Raw genomic sequence first — 19,399 nt, forward strand, 5'->3', positions numbered from 1 at the left:
TCAAAGCCCAATGCCCAAAGGCGAAAGTCTTAAAGTCGATTGCAATTTCATGTTGCTCTGCGTTTTTAGGGTTTTTCTCAACTCCTCTCAGCAAACCTACTTTCTTCTTCGCTTTATACCTTTCTCAGGTCTACGATTCGACGCAACCTCTTCTTCTTCTCTCTCAAACTCTCGAGTCTCTCACTCTCTCTCACAGACACGTTTGGATTTTGCCATTTTTGGGTTTTTGCAAGTAGTAGCAAGTTGCAGACGCTGCCTCTCTTCTAGTGTTCTTCTTCTCTCTCAGTCTCTCCACCTCCGGCCTCAAACTCCAAGTCTCCAACACCGGTCAAGACTAAGGGGTGTTGCCTTTTATTTCTAGGGTTTGTGTGCATTTTAGCTTTAGGGCTTTGGTCCTTTGGATGTGGTCCATGTGGATTGTTATTTAGGGTTTAGGTTTTGATTTCGAAAGTGGTTTGTTTGATTTCAACATTGATTTCAACATTGAGATTTAGGGTCTCTTTTTTCCTCAATTGAAATAGGGTTTTGTTTTTTCCCTATCATTTGTGCTAATGCTTTGTTTTTCCCCTATGAATCAATGACTCGATGAATGACTTCTTTTTTTCCCCAATTGAAATAGGGTTTTGTTGTGCTAACTTGCAGCTAATGCTCTGTTTTTGAGTTTTTCTTCCTATTGATTCGGTTATACCGAACTAACCGAATAACCGAACTAAAATTTCGGTTTCAGTTAGGTTCGGGTATAAATAACTTCGGTTACGGTTTCGGTTACGAGATTCAACTAACCGAATATATTTCGGTTACTAATTTTCGGGTCATTCGGTTTGGTTATAACCGCCAAGGTTTAAAATTTCGGTTTCGGTACCGGTTTCGAACCTTGAAATTTCAAAATTTCGGTCGAAATCTGGTACCAAACCCGAAACTAATATTTTATTCAATATTAAATTTCGGTAATTTCGGTCGAAATTTCTGTGAAATATTAAATTAATATTTTTTTTAAAAAAAAAACCGTCAAAATAAATGACCATTTCGGTGTCGGTCTCCACCGAAACCCGAAATTTCGGATTTCGGTCGAAATTTAAAACCATGGTTATAACCGAATGACCACCCCTAGTCGGCGCGGTCATAATTAAGGAGAGTCAAAGGATTTTTTATTGATTCTGTGGGGCAAAACACGGAATGCAGCAGCATAACGCGGAATACAACCAAGGTAAAAGGAAGTCGACTCAGGGGAGTCCACAATGGCGCAGGGGAGTTTTAAAACTATGGCGAGATTGATCCTAATGGCGATTCGCTTAGTTGAAGTCTTAACAAATTAATAGAATTCCATGATAAGTGTTGAAGAGTGTAAGGGCAGTTATGTCATTATGTGTATAAATGAGGGGTATGGTAGTCTTTATACTCAAGGTTGCCCTACTTTGGGCTTATATATACATCATTTACATGTGAGAGCTCCCTAGTGGAGAATCTCACCGTCTTCTCCCTCACTCTTCTTTCCTCTTCTCCTTATTCTAACATGGTATCAGAGCAAGATCCTTAGGGAAGAAAGAAGAAGAATAGGAGTTTCAAGCATCCACGCCACCATCTCTCTCTCTCGCTACCAACACCCCTTTCTCCCTCGTCTTGTCTCAAACCCTCTCCCTCATCTCGTCTCACGCCAACACCCCTTTCTCCCTCGTCTTGTCTCAAACCCTCTCCCCCGTCTCGTTTCGTCTCACGCCAACACCCCATTCTCCACTCACAACCCCAAGTCTCTACTCCAAACCCTAAACCCTTTTTCTTATGGCTCCCTACACCTTCACTCCTTGTGAGTCCCTAAACCCCATTTTCCTTTTGTAAATATCATTTGTAAATTCAACTTTTTTTCCAAACAAAAAAAAACACAAAAGACCCCTCTCGTATATTCTTTTCTTCTCTTTTCTCCATCCAAAAATCTCTTTCTTGTTATTTCTTTTGTTCTTGTCTCCATAAATCTTGTTCTTTTTTGTTCTTATCCATTGTTGGTGTCTTTCTAGGTCCCCACCCTCTCTTTATGTTTTAAATCCGTTCCTTCCTTCATGTTTTGAGTCTCATCCCCTTCTACTTGATCCCCATTCTTGTTCTATCTCTCTCTATTCGTTGTTTCTTATGGTGTTTGTGTTGATCTCAAAGGTGCACGCCATGTGTTTGTTAAAATGTCCAAGAGAGATATTGTGTGTTGAAGGTCGTCTTTTCGTTGCAAGTTGAAGGCCTTTGGCCTCGACTTGAGGGGAGTGTAGTGTAGTTCCATGGATGGTTGTATCCTTGTTTTGTTGTTGTTTTGTTGTCATCTCTTTCATTCCATAGTCTTCTATGTCTTTTGTGTTCATGTCAAAAGCGCACACCAAGTGTTTGATAAAATGTCCAAGAGAGGTTTGGTGCCTTGATTGTCTTCTTTTTTTTTGCAAGTTGAAGGTATTTGACCTTCAACTAGAGGGGGAGTGTTTTCATATAGTTCTTTGTCGTCTTTTCTTAAGGGGGGAGTGTTAGTGTTGTCTTTGTGTTGTCTTCCTTCTTGTCTTCCTTAATAATGTTGACTTGTCTTCTTCTCTTCTTGTCGACTTTTCATGTGTTGTCATCTCTAGGCTCATGTAGTCTCACCCGAGGGGGAGTGTTGTTGTGTTCTCTTTATGTTCTTCGCCTTGTTCGTCGGTTCCTCTTGTGTAGCTTTTACGCATTCATCTTATTTTTCCGCCTTTATGCCTTATCTTTCCAGACGATGGTATCCCCATCGTTGGTCTGCTCACCGGGCGATGGTATCCCCGTCGTTGGTCGGTTCACAGGCGACGGTGTCCCCGACGACCTAGTCTCACCGGGCGATGGTTTCCCCATCGTTGGTCGGTTCTCCGGGCGATGGTATCCCCATCGTTGGTCGGCTCTCTTCAGGCGACGTTATTCATGCCATCGACCTTCCTTCCAAACAATGGTGTCCCCATCGTTGGTTGGCTCTATTCAGGCGACAGATTCCCCGTCGACCTTCTTTCTAGACGATAACCCATCATTGGTGGGCTCTTTTCAGGTAACGATTTCCCTGTTGACCTCTCTTCAGGCAACGATGTTCATGTTCTCCATACGATGGTTTCCCCATCGTTTGTTGGTTTCCTTCTTTTTTTTCTCTCCGAGCGACGGTTTCCCCGTCGACCTGGTCTTCAATAGTCTCCCCATCGGTGGTTATCTTCTCTTGGCGTTGTGCTACTTAGCTAGTATTCCCGCTCCTGGTGCTTCGTCGTTACTCGTTGTGAGCGCCTTTGGTGCGCCTATTTTGCTTGTTGGACTGTTGCTGGTTCTTAGCATGATGCCTTCGTTGCTCGTTGATATGCGGATTTGTTCGTCGTGCTTTCATTCAGGGGAGGCCATGTTTGATCACTCTCGTCGTTGTGCTACTTCAGGGGAAGCTGCTCCTTTTTTTATGGCCATTGATCTCGATGTTGTTCACTGTGGTCGTTGCTACTTTTTATTATGCATTTCGTTATGTATTCACCACACCAGCTTGAGGACTGTTATACCAAGCTGGATGTGTGTATGAAGCTTATTATGCTTTTTTGTTGTATGGTTGTTTTTGGTTGTTTGTTGTAGTTTCTTTGTAACAAGCTGGAGTTCCATAGTATATACACTCCAACTTGAGCGAGAGTGTTGAAGAGTGTAAGGGCAGTTAAGTCATTATGTGTATAAGTGAGGGGTATGGTAGTCTTTGTACTCAAGGTTGCCCTACTTTGGGTTTATATATACATCATTTACATGTGAGAGCTCCCAAGTGGAGAATCTCACCATCTTCTCCCTCACTCTTCTTCTTTCCTCTTCTCCTTATTCTAACAATAAGAAAACTTCACAATTCACTTGGGCCTCGTTGGTTCGATGGAGAATTTCAGCCAAAAAGGATTTTCATGGGAATTTTATTCATTTCCACCATTTTCCATCACTATTTCTCAAGTAATAACATATCATATAAGGATAAATGGGCCCCACAAGTATAACAATGACTAATCTACAAACGGGTCCCTCATGTATACTAACGAGTGATCTAATAGTGGAGCCCACGTGGAGAGGCCAACAGAAAAACCAATGAGGCTCACAAGTATATTAATGAGTTAAAAAATATCATAAAAGTCCAAATATCGTACCCTATAAAAAAAATTCTACGTGTGGAGAGGCCCACATTCAGAGCAAATCTCGACCAGAGAGAGAGAGAGAGAGAGAGAGAGAGAGAGAGGTGTCTGACTGAAATCTGCTACTCTAGCGGTGAGGGAGTTCGGCAACACAACATTGGAGAGAGGGTCACACAAAAGGACATAGAGGGAGAACCGTCGTGAAGAGTGGGAGGGTGAGAGCGTGAAGAGCGAGAGAGGAACATGATATCCTTTTACGCAATCCCAGCTAGAAAAATAAATCATATAGGTTGGAAACTTTGCTAGAAAAAACAGCTCTAAATTTCCCACCTAGGCCTTTCCAAGCATTACCAAACATAGGAAATGGATAGAAGACGGAAATATTTTTCCCTGCCCGACGTCTCTTTCTAAGCAAATAGGCCCTTAGCTAAACCATAGTGCAAGTCATGTTGACTTTGAAATAAATTCTTGCTCAATGTCCATCAAAAGTGCAACTCGAGCTATGACAATGGTCACTCAGAAAGGTCCATATACAAATATTTAACATGAATAGATTAATTAGTTAAACTTAAGCACAAGAACAACTAGAAACAAGCAATCTAAAACGTAAGCGAATACCTTAAGATCTGACAAATCCGAGCATCTTCCGAGGGAGCTTGGGAGTTCTTTAAGTTGATTGTGCGAGCAATCAAGCCTGAACCCATTTTAATTAAAAGTTAAAAACTAAAATAAGCAAAAAAAATAGAGAAACAAATCAAACTCTATTTTTCTAAAAAATGATTTGCAGACCAGCATGGTGATAACACAGAATATTCTCATCTGATAACTATCCAAAGGTATAAGTGTTTTGAAAACTTGAAACATCCACGAAGGTTGTTGGTGTGTGTATATGCCTATGGGCAGATTGGTCTTCTGCACATCTCTTATTATATAAATACATAAGTGAGGGGGAGATGCCCTAACTCACTTCTTCTCCTCTCAATCTCTTCTAACATGGTATCAGAGCCTTAGGATTTCTAATCCTCTCTTCTCCATCAACCTCAACCTCCATCTTCTCCATCCCTAACCCTAACCCTAACCCTAACACCTCTCTCTCCCTGCCCTCGCCTCCCATCCCCCCCCCCTCTTCCTTTCCCTTCTCCTCCTCCTCCCACTGCCCCTCTTCTCTTTCCCCTAACCCCTCCATTCCCTGCTACAGTAAACCGCTACAGTACCCAAAAAAAAAAAAAAAACATTTCTATATCCTAGAAATCTCACCCCCCACCCCCCGCGTGAAATTCTCCTCTACCCAACCCCACTCTCACACCATTCCTCTCTACCCCAACCCACCAACTGTGAATTCCCTAACCCCCTTTTTTTTCTTGACCTAGATTTGTCATCTTTCTTTCCCCTCTCTTCTCCCATGGCTTAAACTCCTAAGCTATTCTCTTTCTTCTTATTCTCTGCGGCTCCTATCTCATTTCTCTCTATCACGTTTCTTCTTCATGACATCAAGGGTTTCTCTCATGCCCTATTTCTCATTAGTCTCCCTCAGGAGCCGCCATCTCCTTAATTGACTTCTCTTTTTTTATTTCCTCCCGGCATATTACTTTTTCGTCTGTTGATTTCCTACCTTCGCCTATTTAATTATGGATAGCCCAATCATTGTGGATCCTTCTCGCATAAAGCCCTCTAGGACTACTATTTCTTCGACTCGCCCATCATCATCTTCATCCTACATTCCCTCGTCTTCTTCAATGGATGGCTCTTTTCCTCCTATGCCCACAGTGAGGCTTGATGGATCCAATTACATGAATTGGAAAGTGGCTGTGAAAACCTATCTGATTGCCAGGGGGAAGATCTCTATTCTTCGTCGTGACCCCCCTCCTTCTACTGATCCCACTTATGAGGAGTGAGAACAGGATGATGCCCTTATTCGTACCCTTCTCTGGTAGAGTACGTCTCCTGAGATTGCCGGGGACCATGATTCACCTTCCCACTTCTCGCCAGGTTTGGGATCATACTGCTACTACTTTCTCCGGGAAGGGCAACGTATCTCGGATCTGCTCCACCTATTCTAAGTGGATGAATCTCCGTCGCGGCGACACTCCTCTCTCGACTTACTACAGTCAGTTTGTTTCACATTGCCAGCAGTTAGATGTTCTTAAGCCTCTTACCACTGGTTTGACCGAGGTCACTCAACATCGTGATCAGATACGTGCCGTTCAGTTCCTTGAGACTTTGGGCCCTGAGTACATGCACCTTCGTCAGCAGATTTTTAGGTCTGACACGATGCCCCTCTTCAGGAGGTTTACTTACATGCCCAGCAGTGTACTATGAGTGACTCTGTTTCGGCTCCTTCCCCCGATATTAGTGCTACTGCTGCCTACGGTGTAGGTGATCGTGCTACACGTGGTGGAGGCACCTTTGGCAGTGGTCGTGGTCGTGACTTTGGTCACGGTGGTCGTGGTGGCGGCCGTGATATTCCTGCAGGCCGTGGTGGCCACCCACGCTCATATTGCTCGCATTGTCATCGTGACGGCCATTATATGGAGAGTTGCTATGTGCTACACCCTGAGCTCCGTCCTTCCTCAGAGACTCCTTTTGGCCGTACCGCATAGCTTGCTGCACCAGATGCTTCTGAGACCTCCTCTGCTTCTGTTCCACCCGGCACTGGCCCGCAGGGTGATGGGGTACTTATGTCTCGTGCCGACTTTGATGAGTTACAGCGTCTCAGGTCTACCAGCCACCCACAGACTGCGACTTTTGCCTAGTCAGGTAGCTCCCCTGCATCCTTTCTTACTAGGTCCAACTCCTGGATCATTGATTCTGGAGCCTCCAACCACATGACAGGTACTTCTTCTTCCTTGAGTTCATTTCATCCCCTGGTTAATCAGTCCATCACACTTGCTGATGAGAGTTCCACTCCTATCTCTAGTGTTGGTGATACTTCTCCTCGTCTTGGTCTCACATTATCCTATGTTCTCTGTGTGCCAAAGTCCCCTTTTAGTTTGCTCTCAGTTAGTCAGATTACTAAAAATCTCAACTGCTCTGTCTCATTTTATCCTTCTTATTGCTTATTTCAGGATCTCTTGACTGGGAGGACGATTGGCTTGGGCCGTGAGATTGATGGGTTGTACCGTCTGGACTATAGCCCTCCTCGTACGATTTTACACAACTCCAGCGACGCATATCAGTGGCACTGCCGTCTTGGACATCCCAACCTTGATCGCATACGGCGGACATCTATTATTCCTTCTTCTGTTGAACCTTTTTCGTACGAGGCCTGTGAACTTGGGAAACATCATAGGGTGTCATTCTCGTCTAGGCATGTTAGTCGGCCCTCGCACCCTTTTGATTTAGTGCATTCCGATGTGTGGGGTCCCTCGGGAACACCTCTGTGTTTGAATGTCGTTATTTTGTCGTTTATATTTATGATTATTCACGTATGTGTTGGCTGTACTTATTGAAAGATCATTCAGAAGTGTTCTCTGTTTTTCGTACTTTTCATTCAAAAGTTACTAATCAATTTAATTGCACTCTTAAATGTCTTCGCACTGATAATGCCAGGGAATACTTCTCGAAATCAAATGGTTTTGAGGAATTCCTTTCCACTCGTGGTATCCTGCACCAATCTTCATGTGCTCACACATCTCAACATAACGGTGTTGCCGAACGGAAAATGCGATCATTATTGGATGGAGCTCGCACTCTTCTATTCCAGATGCGAGTTCCCAAGTCGTATTAGGGTGATGCAGTTCTGACTGCTAACTATCTGGCCAATAGACTTCCTTCTTCTGTTTTAGGCAGGTCTTCCCCTTTCTCAATTTTACATCCTCATCATGAGCCATTTCCTCTCCCTCCTCGGGTATTCGGGTGTGTCTGCTTTGTCCATAACCTTGGGCCTGGCTTGGATAAATTATATCCTAGATCTGAACGATGCCTTTTCCTGGGTTACTGACGAACCCAGAAGGGTTATCGTTGTTATAGCCCTCAATTACGTCGTTCCTATGTCTCGGCAAATGTCACCTTCTTCGAGACTAAGTCCTTTCTTTCATAGCCCTCCAGCTACCATGCCTCTCTCCCATTCTTCAGACCTACCTTTATCGGTTCCTGTTCTTCGTGACCCGGTGGACCGTCCCTCTTCCTCGTCTTTATCACCTTCACCTACTATGTCTCATGTTCCCGAGACCTCTATTCCATTACAGGTACCTCCTCAGCCCTGAGCTCCAGTTGTTCAGAAGACCTATCAGCGGCGTCATAACAAGGCCACTCATCCATCTCCTGCAGCGCCATCGCCAGCCCATCAGGAGCTCCTTCCTTCCATGTCTGAGGTATCTATCGACTCTCATATTGCATCACGCACTCGTTTTCACAGTACAGCTCATCATATTTCTTCTGTTCTTTCATATGATGCTCTCACGCCTCCTTTCCGCAGTTTTGTGTCTTCTCTCTCTTCTGTTTCTTTGCCAGAGTCCTTGGCTACACCACTTGATCACCCGGGGTGGCGCTCTGCTATGGACCTTGAGATGGCTGCCCTTCAGGCCAATCAAACATGGGATCTCGTTCCTCTACCTCCTGGTGCACGCCCTGTTGGATGTCGTTGGGTATATACGGTCAAATATTTGCCTAATGGGTCCATTGAGCGCCTTAAGGCACGCTTGATTGCCAAAGGGTACACTCAGACGTTTGGGGTGGACTATTGTGAGACTTTTTCTCCTGTAGCGAAGATTCCATCAGTGTGCGTTCTCATCTCTCTTGCTGTCAATCAGGGCTGGCCTCTACATCAGTTGGATGTCAAAAATGCATTTCTCCATGGTGAGCTCACAGAGGAAGTTTACATGGAGCAACCTCCTGGGTATGTTACTCAAGGGGAGATGTCAGCCTCTGTGTGTAGATTGAAGAAATCCATTTATGGTCTCAAGCAGTCTCCTAGAGCATGGTTTGGACGGTTTAGTGATGCCATTATGCACTTTGGCATGAAACAGTGTGCAGTTGATCACTCTGTCTTTAGCTGTCAATCTAAAGTTGGGTGTGTTCCCTGGATAGTTTATGTCGATGACATCATCATCACTGGCAGCGATACAGTTGGGATCCAGAAATTGAAGACATTCTTGCAAAATGAGTTCTCTACCAAAGATTTGGGCCGTCTCAGATACTTCTTGGGTATTGATGTTGCATATTCGACAAAGGAATTTATCTCTCACAGAAGAAATATGTCTTAGACTTACTTGAGGAGGCAGGTTTTCTTGGAGTGAAACCGGCTTCTGTTCCCATGGATCCAAATGTGAGGTTACTACCTAAAGAAGGGGATCTGTTAGATGGCCCAGGCAGATACAGGAAGATGGTTGGTAAACTTATCTACCTTACTGTCACGCGCCCAGATATCTCCTTCGTTGTTGGTGCTGTCAGCCAATATATGAGTTCGCCTCGTACTTCACATTGGGTAGCAGTTCTTCAGATTCTTCGTTACTTGAAGAGTACTCAAGGTAGAGGGTTGTTCTTCAAGAAATATGGACATCATAAAATTGAAGGTTACACAGAAGCAGATTGGGCAGAGGGTCTCCAGCTGATAGGAGATCTACCACGGGTTACTGTAGGAGGTAACCTTGTGTCATGGCGGAGTACGAAACATGATGTTATCTCCAAATCTAGTGCAGAGGCAGAATATAGAGCTATGGCACACACAGGTGTAGAGCTCATTTGGTTACGCTCTCTCTTGTCAGAAATTGGCTTCTCCCCATTATCTCCTTCTCAATTATAATGTGACAACAAGGCATCACATTGCCACAAATCCAGTTTTTCATGAGAGAACTAAACATATCGAAGTTGATTGTCACTTCATCCGCCATCGGATTCAAAAGGGTGAAATATGCACCGTATTTACTAGATCGGTTGACCAATTAGAGGATATGTTTACCAAACCGTTGAACAAAGCCAAATTAAGTGATAATTGTAACAAGCTAGGAATGTTTGATATATACATTCCAGCTTGAGGGGGAGTGTTGGTCTGTGTATATGCCTATGGGCATATTGGTCTTTTGTACATCTCTAATTATAGAAATACATAAGTGAGGGGGAGATGCCCTAACTCACTTCTTCTCCTCTCAATCTCTTCTAACAAAGGCCATTACAGTATTAAGTTATTGTGAACTACACATGCCACTCTAGCAAAGTGTGTTTGGATAATACAGATAATACATTAAGCGAGGATCATCACCCCAACGAGTTCCTTCCCTGGCATTTACTTTTATAAATCCTTGCATTGGTCTGAGTTGCTGGTCTTTGAGATTACAACAAGATGCACAAATTAAAACTTGGAATACATCTATTTAAGATCCACAACAAACTGATTTATACATGGTAATGCAGATAGATATTAAGTTTAAAAGGTCAAGTAATTTCTTTTTATTTTTATTGCTTTATTTCATCAACTTAGTTAAAATGCCAAATCGAATCCACAAAAACGGGCAAAGTATAACAGAGTAGTTCATCTCCAAAGGTGACAGACCCACAAGTGTGCATATGATCTGTCATTGGCAGGGTCTTTGTGTTCTCCATGAACATTCTCCTAGACCATGTGACTTGAACTCAGGATGACGGACTAAACAGGAACCGATCAAGTTTTTTACAAAAGATATTTGAGTTTTCTACAAAAGGTTCACACTTTGGATGGCTAATTTTTTTAATTTGTTTTGTACTTTTTTAATTTTTTTTATTCATTACTTTGATAGGTAAGCATTGATATTCCAAGATTTACTGTGAAATGAAAGCTCTGAAGAGATTAAATAACAGTAGGGGTAAATTGGTTGTTTGTAATAATGTAAACTGAGTAACAAAGAACCAAACTAATGTGATAGATGCATATCTAAAAAGCTAAAATGGTATCCCTCTTCCAAGATACCTCAGCAACAAGAAGGAACCATAGTGTGTTCTCTTTAAATTGGTAAATGGGTTGAAAACAACTCAGATAATTCTTTGACTGTTTGGCAAGGTTTCAGATAATTATATCATATATGCAGGCAGACATGGATGTCATACCTATTAACATTCAGATATAGAGGATCGAAAAGCTCAATGCACAAGTAAAAAAGTATAGGATTTCATTCAAAAGGTTAGAGAATACATGTGTCACAAGTTAGGAGGCTTCTCTTGGGGCATCTAGAATATAGTTCCAAGAAATGAAATGTTAACATAAAGAAAAATCTACACCTGACTAGAGAAGTTGTCGAACCAATCCCTTAAGGTATACTGCCTATCAAGTTAAATGACACATCCAGTGCTAAAAAGAAAGATCTACACCTACTTGACTAGAGAAGTTGCCGAACCAATCTCTTCAGGTATACTGCCCATCAAGTTAAATGACACATCCAGTGATTTTAGCATGGTGAGCCTGTCAAATGAAACAATAAATATGTCAGATATCAACGAAATTGTGTCAATACAAAGAGAAAATAATAGCTTCAGGGACAATGGCTGATGGAAACAATATTTACTCAACACGTAAAATTACTTACTCTCCAATGGCGGTTGGAAGATGGGAAAGCTTGTTGTGACTGATATTCAGAACAGCCAATAAAGATAAATTTTTCAGGTCGTCCTTCAAAACTTCAATGTTATTATGAGCTAAAATAAGTTTCTGTAGCTCCACCGCCTGCAAAACAAAAAATGAAATTCTTTTAACAGTATACAGACTTAGTATCAAATTCAGCTTCATTAAAAGCTTGAAATAAATGATGGGCATTCATTTGATATCAAATGTAGCTTCATTAAAAACTTGAGATATATGATGCTATCACACAGGCATACATTTGGGAACATCTCATTAGGAAGAATCAAAGTTAGAAGAATACCTCCCACCATTTTTCACCCTCCCCAACAGCATCCAAGTTTCTATAAACCTCGGCAGGGATTTCCCTGCCAAAAGGGAGGAAAAATGATAATCAGGTGCAAAAATTAAGAATACAGCATACCTTAAATCATTAATTTATTAAAATTCTTGTGAAGGAAAGAGCTTTGAGAAAGTCATTCTAAAGATGCATAGCATCGATTACTATGAAGTCTTTGTATATGAGGTCTTTCCTCGAAATTTTTTTAAAGGGGTTTTATGTGTTATCTTCTCAACCAGAAAAATAAGGTAAAAAATTCAAAAGAAGGGTATAATTGGATGCGCATAAAAGTCTACCTAATGAAATAGATTTCCACATAAATCAGTTTACAAGGTTTGGACTATTTCAGGGTGTATGATATTTGACCAGTTTTTTGGGGTAAGACCGTAAGAGAACTCCACCCATTGCAGTCTGAATTTGATTTCAGCAAAAATCGAATTCTAAGGATATCGGTCTAGCACCCACTTCTTTCCTTGAATATAATATTTTAACACTTTGGCCCCCAAGATTGTACATAAATTTCAAAAACATAAATTTGAAGGTGAAAATTACCAAAAAGCCAATTCACTTAATTATTTCAACAAAAAAAAACTGCCAATGTTTGGATAAATACTAGAATCACCAATCTTCTGATTTCACCAAAATGAGTTGGAAAATTTTCTACCTATCCATGCTTATATTTTCTTCCGTAGATCGACAGGGTTTCCCTTTTTCCGCTACAACTCACAGAATGCAAGGAATTTGTGAGCGGGGTTTCTTTTGTTAGAAAGTAGATACCGAACTAGCAAACATGGTATACTTACGGCCTTGTGACGAAGGTGGGGTGGGCGAGCCCTATATTAGTAAAGGACTTTGGTTTCTCGGTATCATTCATTGGCCTCTCGGATACCTACCTGGGTGGGGCTCCTTGATATTCTTATCTAGGCTGCTTTGTCCTCTAACCAGAAACTATGAACCCCTCACGAGCAGAGGTTAGAATTGGTGAATCACAAACTACTTGATGATTTATTCCCAATGAGATATCTTATGGTAGGATCTGTCACAAGAATGGTCCAAAACTATCTGGGCAGGTCCAATGACAATGTGTCTCATAACTGTTTAAGAGGGTTTTTTGGGGGCCAAGATCGTGTTACCATTTTTTGATAACCCGTTCTAACACATCTTACAAGGGACACTTTGTAGTGATCGTTTCTATTGATAAGGTGGGCCACCCCTAGTCTGGCTCATTGCCTTTGGTCTAACCTTGATCGAATGATCTGATCAAGAAATTGATCAATGGATTATAATCATCCAATTATGTTGGAACCAAAGGCTATGGATTGAAGTAGTTGTGGCTCACCAGATCAATGGAGGGATCACCACAAGGTGACATAAGATACACTAGATTGTGTTACTCAAAGGTTTTTCTATCTTTTAATATTTTTTTTATTTGGGGACTTCAATGTTGCTTATAAAAGGGTAAAATATGTAAAATAAAAGAAAAAATTTAATTTAAAATATATTATTCACTCGATTAGCCAACTCATTTTGATAATAGACAATGTTTATGAAATTATTTGCCAAACAACACGTAATTTTTAGGAAAAGGAAAATTAAAGCATGTCATCCAACTATAGTGTAGTTAGATTTGTGATGAAACCCAAAAAGTACAAAACTATTCAACTGTAAAAATGTTTCAGCTGAAACCAGTTTCAGGTGAACTCGATTCATGTCTGCAATTGAATTACATGCATCCAAATGATCGCTAAGACATGCGTCTCGTGAAGGTGAAGATAAGCAGGTGAGACCTTAGAAGCAGGAACCTCCTCTCGGGGTGCCGCTCCCACCTCGGAACCTCGATTCCGCGCTCCTTAGGAAGGAGCTTCCAGGGAGCGCGACCTTAGAGAGACAGGAACTGCTCTAATGACGCTCACAGCTTGCTTCTATTACTCTATAAGTCCCACGATCACCAACTTCCTTATATCAAACTCCTCCAACTCTGCAAAGTAATTCGTTGGAGAAAGCACAAAGGCTTGTGCATCTTCAGAAGGCACGAGGAACGAGTGCACACAAATGAAGATGGTGAAGATGGTTAGAAATTAGCTTTTAGATGTACTTAAATTTTGAAAGATACATATGAAAATGGTTAGAAACTATTATTTTTTGATGTGCTTGAATTTTGAAAGATATATAAAGAAAATATTACATACACGCTCCCATGGCGCTCCCAAACTTAGACTTTTCTAGAACCCACGCTTCCCCGCCCCCGCTCCCGCCTCCGCTCCCGCCCCCGCCCCCGCTTCGCGCTTCTAAGGGTGAGACTGAAGCAAGCCCTCAAAGCACACGTGATTCTTTATCTACGCCTAATGATGTAACCTATCATACATGGATACGACGATAGTTCAATTTCCAGTGTAATCGGCCCAAAAATTTTCTCATTACTTATTAAGCTACTTACAGGTATAATATTACGGTCTTACTTAAAGTGAACATACACTAACCATATAGAAAATAAGACTAAACTACGCTACGATAATTGAAAGTATGCTTAAGAAAACAATTTAACAATATTCTCCCTTTTGATGCCTAAAAACCACTGTTTTAAGTTTCAATTCTGACAGTTCTCCCAGTCCAGATGGTTTCCCAGCCTCCAACAAAACATGTTGGAATATCATTCAAGCTGATCTCCTTGAAGCTGTGAAAAGTTTCTTTCTTCACCAGTCCCTGCTCAAATCCTAGAACACCACATCCATCAGCCTTATTCCCAAATCCCCTTACCCTCAATCCTTTCCAGGCTTCAAACGCATCAGCCTTTGTAACCTCTCTTACAAAATAATTGCTAACACCATCTCCAATCGTATTTCCATATGATCTCTCCCAATCGTAATAAGGGACACATCCCAAACTCATACTTAGGATTCCCCAAACTCATACTTAGGACTCCCTCTTTGTGTAGATAGCCCTGCAAAGAGATTTTGGGACATGCAATCGAGAGAGTGGAAAGGAAACTCTACCCTTGCAAAAAAGTGCATTGGCTCTTGGTAGTAGAATCACGCTTATCCAGCGGGTTGTTCTCTCGTTTGGCAGATGGTTATATGGCTCCCATTGCTAAGCTAATTCCCAATGAACCTCTGGTCCTGAATTCTTGTGTTTGCTCGACCATCGATTATGCTTCCTTCTCCTGGAAAATTACTGTCTCTTTCTCTCCTAGCAGTTTTGGTTTGCTAGACAGATTAAGAATTCTCATTTCCCAGTTACTTGCTCCTTCATAAGATGTTCTTGTCTGGACCAAATCTTCAGAACGTAATCTATCCTTCCAGCTTGCTTAGAATTCAGTGAAATCTCCTTCTCCCAAAGTCCGGTGGCAAGATTTCATTTGGAACAATTTTATCCCACCCCTGGTTTCCTTTATTTGTTGGAGAACCATGGTCAGCCACATTCCAGCGGAATTAGGGCTCAAATCAAGACACTTCCATGTGTTTTTTCTACAATCGAAATGAAGAATGGGAAATCCACCTTTTCTTTTCTTTTCTTTTCTTTTTTGAATGGCAGGAGACTTCATTAGTAGAAAAAGGACCGAGATGGTCAAATACATAGAAAGGACATGTGCAAAAAATAACGATGAAATACAAAAAGCAGACTCAAGGAGGCAAGAAATCAAAAAGCTCCAAATCTTCCTTCTCCAACCCTTCCCTAGAAAGCCCATCGGCCACCTCATTAGTGGAACGACGTGCATGCAGGAAACAATGTTAAAGGACCCCACCCAATCTTGAATCTCATCAAAGAATCTAGCAAATCTCCAAGGATGAGGATGAAGGTCTTTGAGCCAACAAATTAGATTCAAGGAATCCCCTTCGACCACCACTTAATCAAGGATGTTTTTATCTAGCACTTTAAACCCTGGATGCACTGCCCGAACCTCCGCTTCATTGGCATCCGCTACACCAATGGAACCCGCGAAAGCCCAAATCACCTCCCCAATTTCGTTTCTAAGAACACCCCCCATCCTAGAAGAGCCTGGATTCCCCAAGCCGGATCCATCAAAATTGAGTTTCAAGAAACCCAGGGCCGGAGGCTCCCACTCCTGCACAACCTTCGGCCTCGCCTCCACACTATAGCACACCTCCTTCCACCCATTCCAAAGGTCAAAAGCAGACACAAACCTGAAGGTAGGAAGCCTTCTTACCCAAGAAATCCACCTTTTTCTTCTCTTGCCCAACTTCTGAATTGATCTGGACTTCCTAGAAAATCAGTTTGGAATCCATCGCCTCCCTGCTGAAAGTTTTCAACACCTCTTCACAAACTGGTTTCAAAGTTGCAAATTCAAAGTTCATGGTAAAACATTTATATTTGCATCTCTGTGCATTTTTATTGGGCTGCTTTGGGAATATACACTTGAATCCAAATTCTAGTAAGTCAAAGTTTCAAGATTTAATATTCTCAAGAAGATAAAATGGTGGTGGCACTCATCGATCAGTTCTCACCATGAAATTCTGGTTCAACTGGGTCATTCTACTCTTTCATTAGTAAAAAGCTGGACATCCAAATCTCACCCTTTCCTAGGCGATTTCTGCAAATAATTTGGGCCTGTTACCAATACAGTACGGTACGCACGCTTGGTTTGCTGGGTCAAGTCTTTTAATTTATTTGGTGTCTTATTTGTTTGATCTTTTAATTGTTTGAATTGTTTTGACTTTAATGTTTAGATTTGGTATGATAAGATAGGATTGTAGGACATAGGAGTAATTGTAATAGCGTCTGTATTCTTTCTTCATTGATGTTTGTTCTTGTATTCTTTCTTCATTGATGCATTGCTTATTTAGGGAAAATAACAATGCCCACATGAAATACTGCAAATAACCCTAAATTCTAAAACGAAAGATTGAATTTTTTTTGTTTTTCTTTTAATTTCTAAACCTTAAAATATTTTATTTTTTTTGAAAAGGGAGATGTATCTAATGAAAGACTGAACAATTATTCAAGAATGATCTCTCAACATCACCTAAGAATGCCGAGCTGCAATCAACAGAATCAGAGTCCACTTATCAGAACGATTATTGATGTTTGTTCTTGTATTCACATGAAATACTGCAAATAACCCTAAGTTCCAAAACGCAAAATTGAATTTTTTTTTTTCCTTGAACAAAAAAAAAATAGTTTTTTTAACCGATTTTTACTGTAACCGAAATGCAAAAAACTTCAAAATTCTAGTACTGATAAAAAGCAAAGAGATAATGGGAAAAATAAGGCAAAAATTAAAAGAGAAAAATGGAACAGACCTGAGGGAGCGATTGGAGAGGTTGAGAGATCCTGATGATCTTGCAGCTTTCAGGATCCGATCCATCTCTTATCCACTAAATCTTTATTTTTTAAACATTTTCAATCTTAGATTTTGTTTTCCATGTTTCAGAGAGTTGCAGAAAAATGAGAAGGGTGTTATGATACCAGCAGAGATCTTTCTCTTTCTTAAAAGGAAATGACAGAAGTGTAAGGGAGATTATTTTTTCACGCCCTGTAGGAAAGCGTCCCCACTTTAACGCTTTTTGACGTGAAAAGGGGGCGCATCTTTCCTACAAAAGGATGAAAAAATCATCGCCCAAGCTTAAAAATGGAAAAATTATTAAAATAATGCAAAATTTCGTTATATCGTGAATAAAGAGTAGTAATTTCAAATTTATAAAAAATGAGCTGTCTGGTACGAAAATAGGCCCTTAAGGACAAATATACCCCCTTGCTTTTTCCCACCAACTTTGTAGGCTCTAAAGCTATTTCACCTACTACATTTTCTTTTTCTTTCTTCTTCCCCAACCAAGTTCTCACGTAAAAAACAGCCATTGCCATACCTTGCTAGGTCATCCAACGTGAATAACAGTCATTGTGTTTTGGAAAAAAAACACCACTACTTGTTTCTACTTGGGTGATAAACATAGCTCCAAGTATGTCCATTCTCCTCTACTTGAATATGGTTTACATCTTCTTTTCATATTTTCATGTTTTCATGTTATTTGTGCGTTGTTTTCATGTTTTCATGGTCTAGCAGCCTCTTTGTTCGGTTATTACCATGTTTATCTTGACCTCTATCTCTCTCTATCTCTCTATCCTCTCTCTCTCTCTCTCTATCTCTCTGTGTACAGAGAAAAGCCTGATTGGACATCGTATGTATACTTGGACTCTTTGAACCATTACTTGGGCCTCGGAACCACAATTTAATGGTTCCGAGGAAGTTAAAGATTGGTTCCAAGACTGTAATTATGGTTCCCAAGTGGTTGGTACATTATAATACTACTTTATTGGTTGTCAAATGGATCATGACTGTATCATTGGTGTTTGGAACATATTAGAGCCATCACGTTTGCCTCGGAACCAAGACTCTAAATTGTGGTTCCAAGAGTCCAACTAGTGTTTGATACATTATAACAGTATTTTAGTGGTTTTAAAAGTCATCATGGCTGTATCATTGGTGTTTTAAACCTATTTGAACCAATATATAGGCCTCGGAACCACAATTTACTGGTTCAGAGAGGTTACATGGTGGTTCCAAGACTCAAAATTGTGGTTCTAAGAGTCCAACTAGTGTTTGGTACATTATAACAATATTTTAGTGGTTTTAAAAGTCATCATGGTTGTATCATTGGTGTTTAAAACCTATTGGAACCATTACTTAAGCCTCAGAACCACAATTTAGCGGTTCCGAGGAGGTTAAATAGTGGTTCCAAGACTGTAAATTATGGTTCCCAAGTGGTTGATACATTTTAATACTACTTTATTGGTTTTCAAATGGATCATGACTGTATCATTGGTATTTGGAATATATTGGAACCATTACGTAGGCCTCGGAACAACAATTTAGTGGTTCCAAGACTCTAAATTGTGGTTCCAAGAGTCCAACTAGTGTTTGGTACATTATAACAGTATTTTAGTGGTTTTAAAAGTCATTATGGATGTATCATTGGTGTTTTAAACCTATTGGAACCATTACGTAGGCCTCGGAACCACAATTTAGTGGTTCCAATGAGGTTAAATAGTGGTTCCAAGACTGTAAATTATGGTTCCCAAGTGGTTGGTACATTGAAATACTATTTTATTAGTTGTCAAAGGGATCATGACTGTATCATTGGTGTTTTGAACATATTGGAACCATTACGTAGGCCTCGGAACCACAATTTAGTGGTTTCGAGGAGGTTAAATATTGGTTCCAAGACTGTAATTTATGGTTCCTAAGTGGTTGGTACATTGTAATACTAATTTATTGGTTTTCAAAGGGATCATGACTGTATCATTGGTGCTTGGAACATATTGGAACCATTACGTAGGCCTCAGAACCACTAAATTGTGGTTCTGAGGCTTACGTAATGGTTCCAAGACTCTAAATTGTGGTTCCAAGAGTCGAACTAGTGTTTGGTACATTATAACAGTATTTTAGTGGTTTTA

At 40.9% G+C, this 19,399-nt stretch overlaps 1 protein-coding gene across 4 annotated transcripts in view; it reads right to left on the reverse strand.

Annotated features, from left to right (window-relative positions):
- The window catches only part of LOC143857953 (plant intracellular Ras-group-related LRR protein 6-like), a 66,028-nt gene extending 48,506 nt beyond the window's left edge, over positions 1-17,522 (reverse strand). Inside the window, exons 1-5 of one of the 4 annotated variants that reach the window (XR_013238817.1) lie at positions 17,248-17,522; positions 11,954-12,017; positions 11,618-11,754; positions 11,407-11,493; positions 4,740-4,815 (exon numbers count right to left, since the gene is read on the reverse strand). Coding sequence is in view for 3 of the 4 variants with exons in the window: in XM_077368517.1 (XP_077224632.1) it covers positions 4,740-4,815; positions 11,407-11,493; positions 11,618-11,754; positions 11,954-12,017; positions 17,248-17,312 (429 nt within the window). In the remaining variant the exon portion in view is untranslated. The remainder of the gene's footprint in view (positions 1-4,739; positions 4,816-11,406; positions 11,494-11,617; positions 11,755-11,953; positions 12,018-17,247) is intronic. The other 3 variants (XM_077368517.1, XM_077368519.1, XM_077368518.1) reach the window with 3 other exon arrangements.
- Between the last annotated feature and the right edge of the window lie 1,877 nt (positions 17,523-19,399).

This window comes from Tasmannia lanceolata, unplaced genomic scaffold (genome assembly GCF_043159265.1).
Source record: "Tasmannia lanceolata isolate RefF3 unplaced genomic scaffold, GAP_Taslan_0.1 ptg000025l, whole genome shotgun sequence".
Taxonomy (NCBI): domain Eukaryota; kingdom Viridiplantae; phylum Streptophyta; class Magnoliopsida; order Canellales; family Winteraceae; genus Tasmannia; species Tasmannia lanceolata.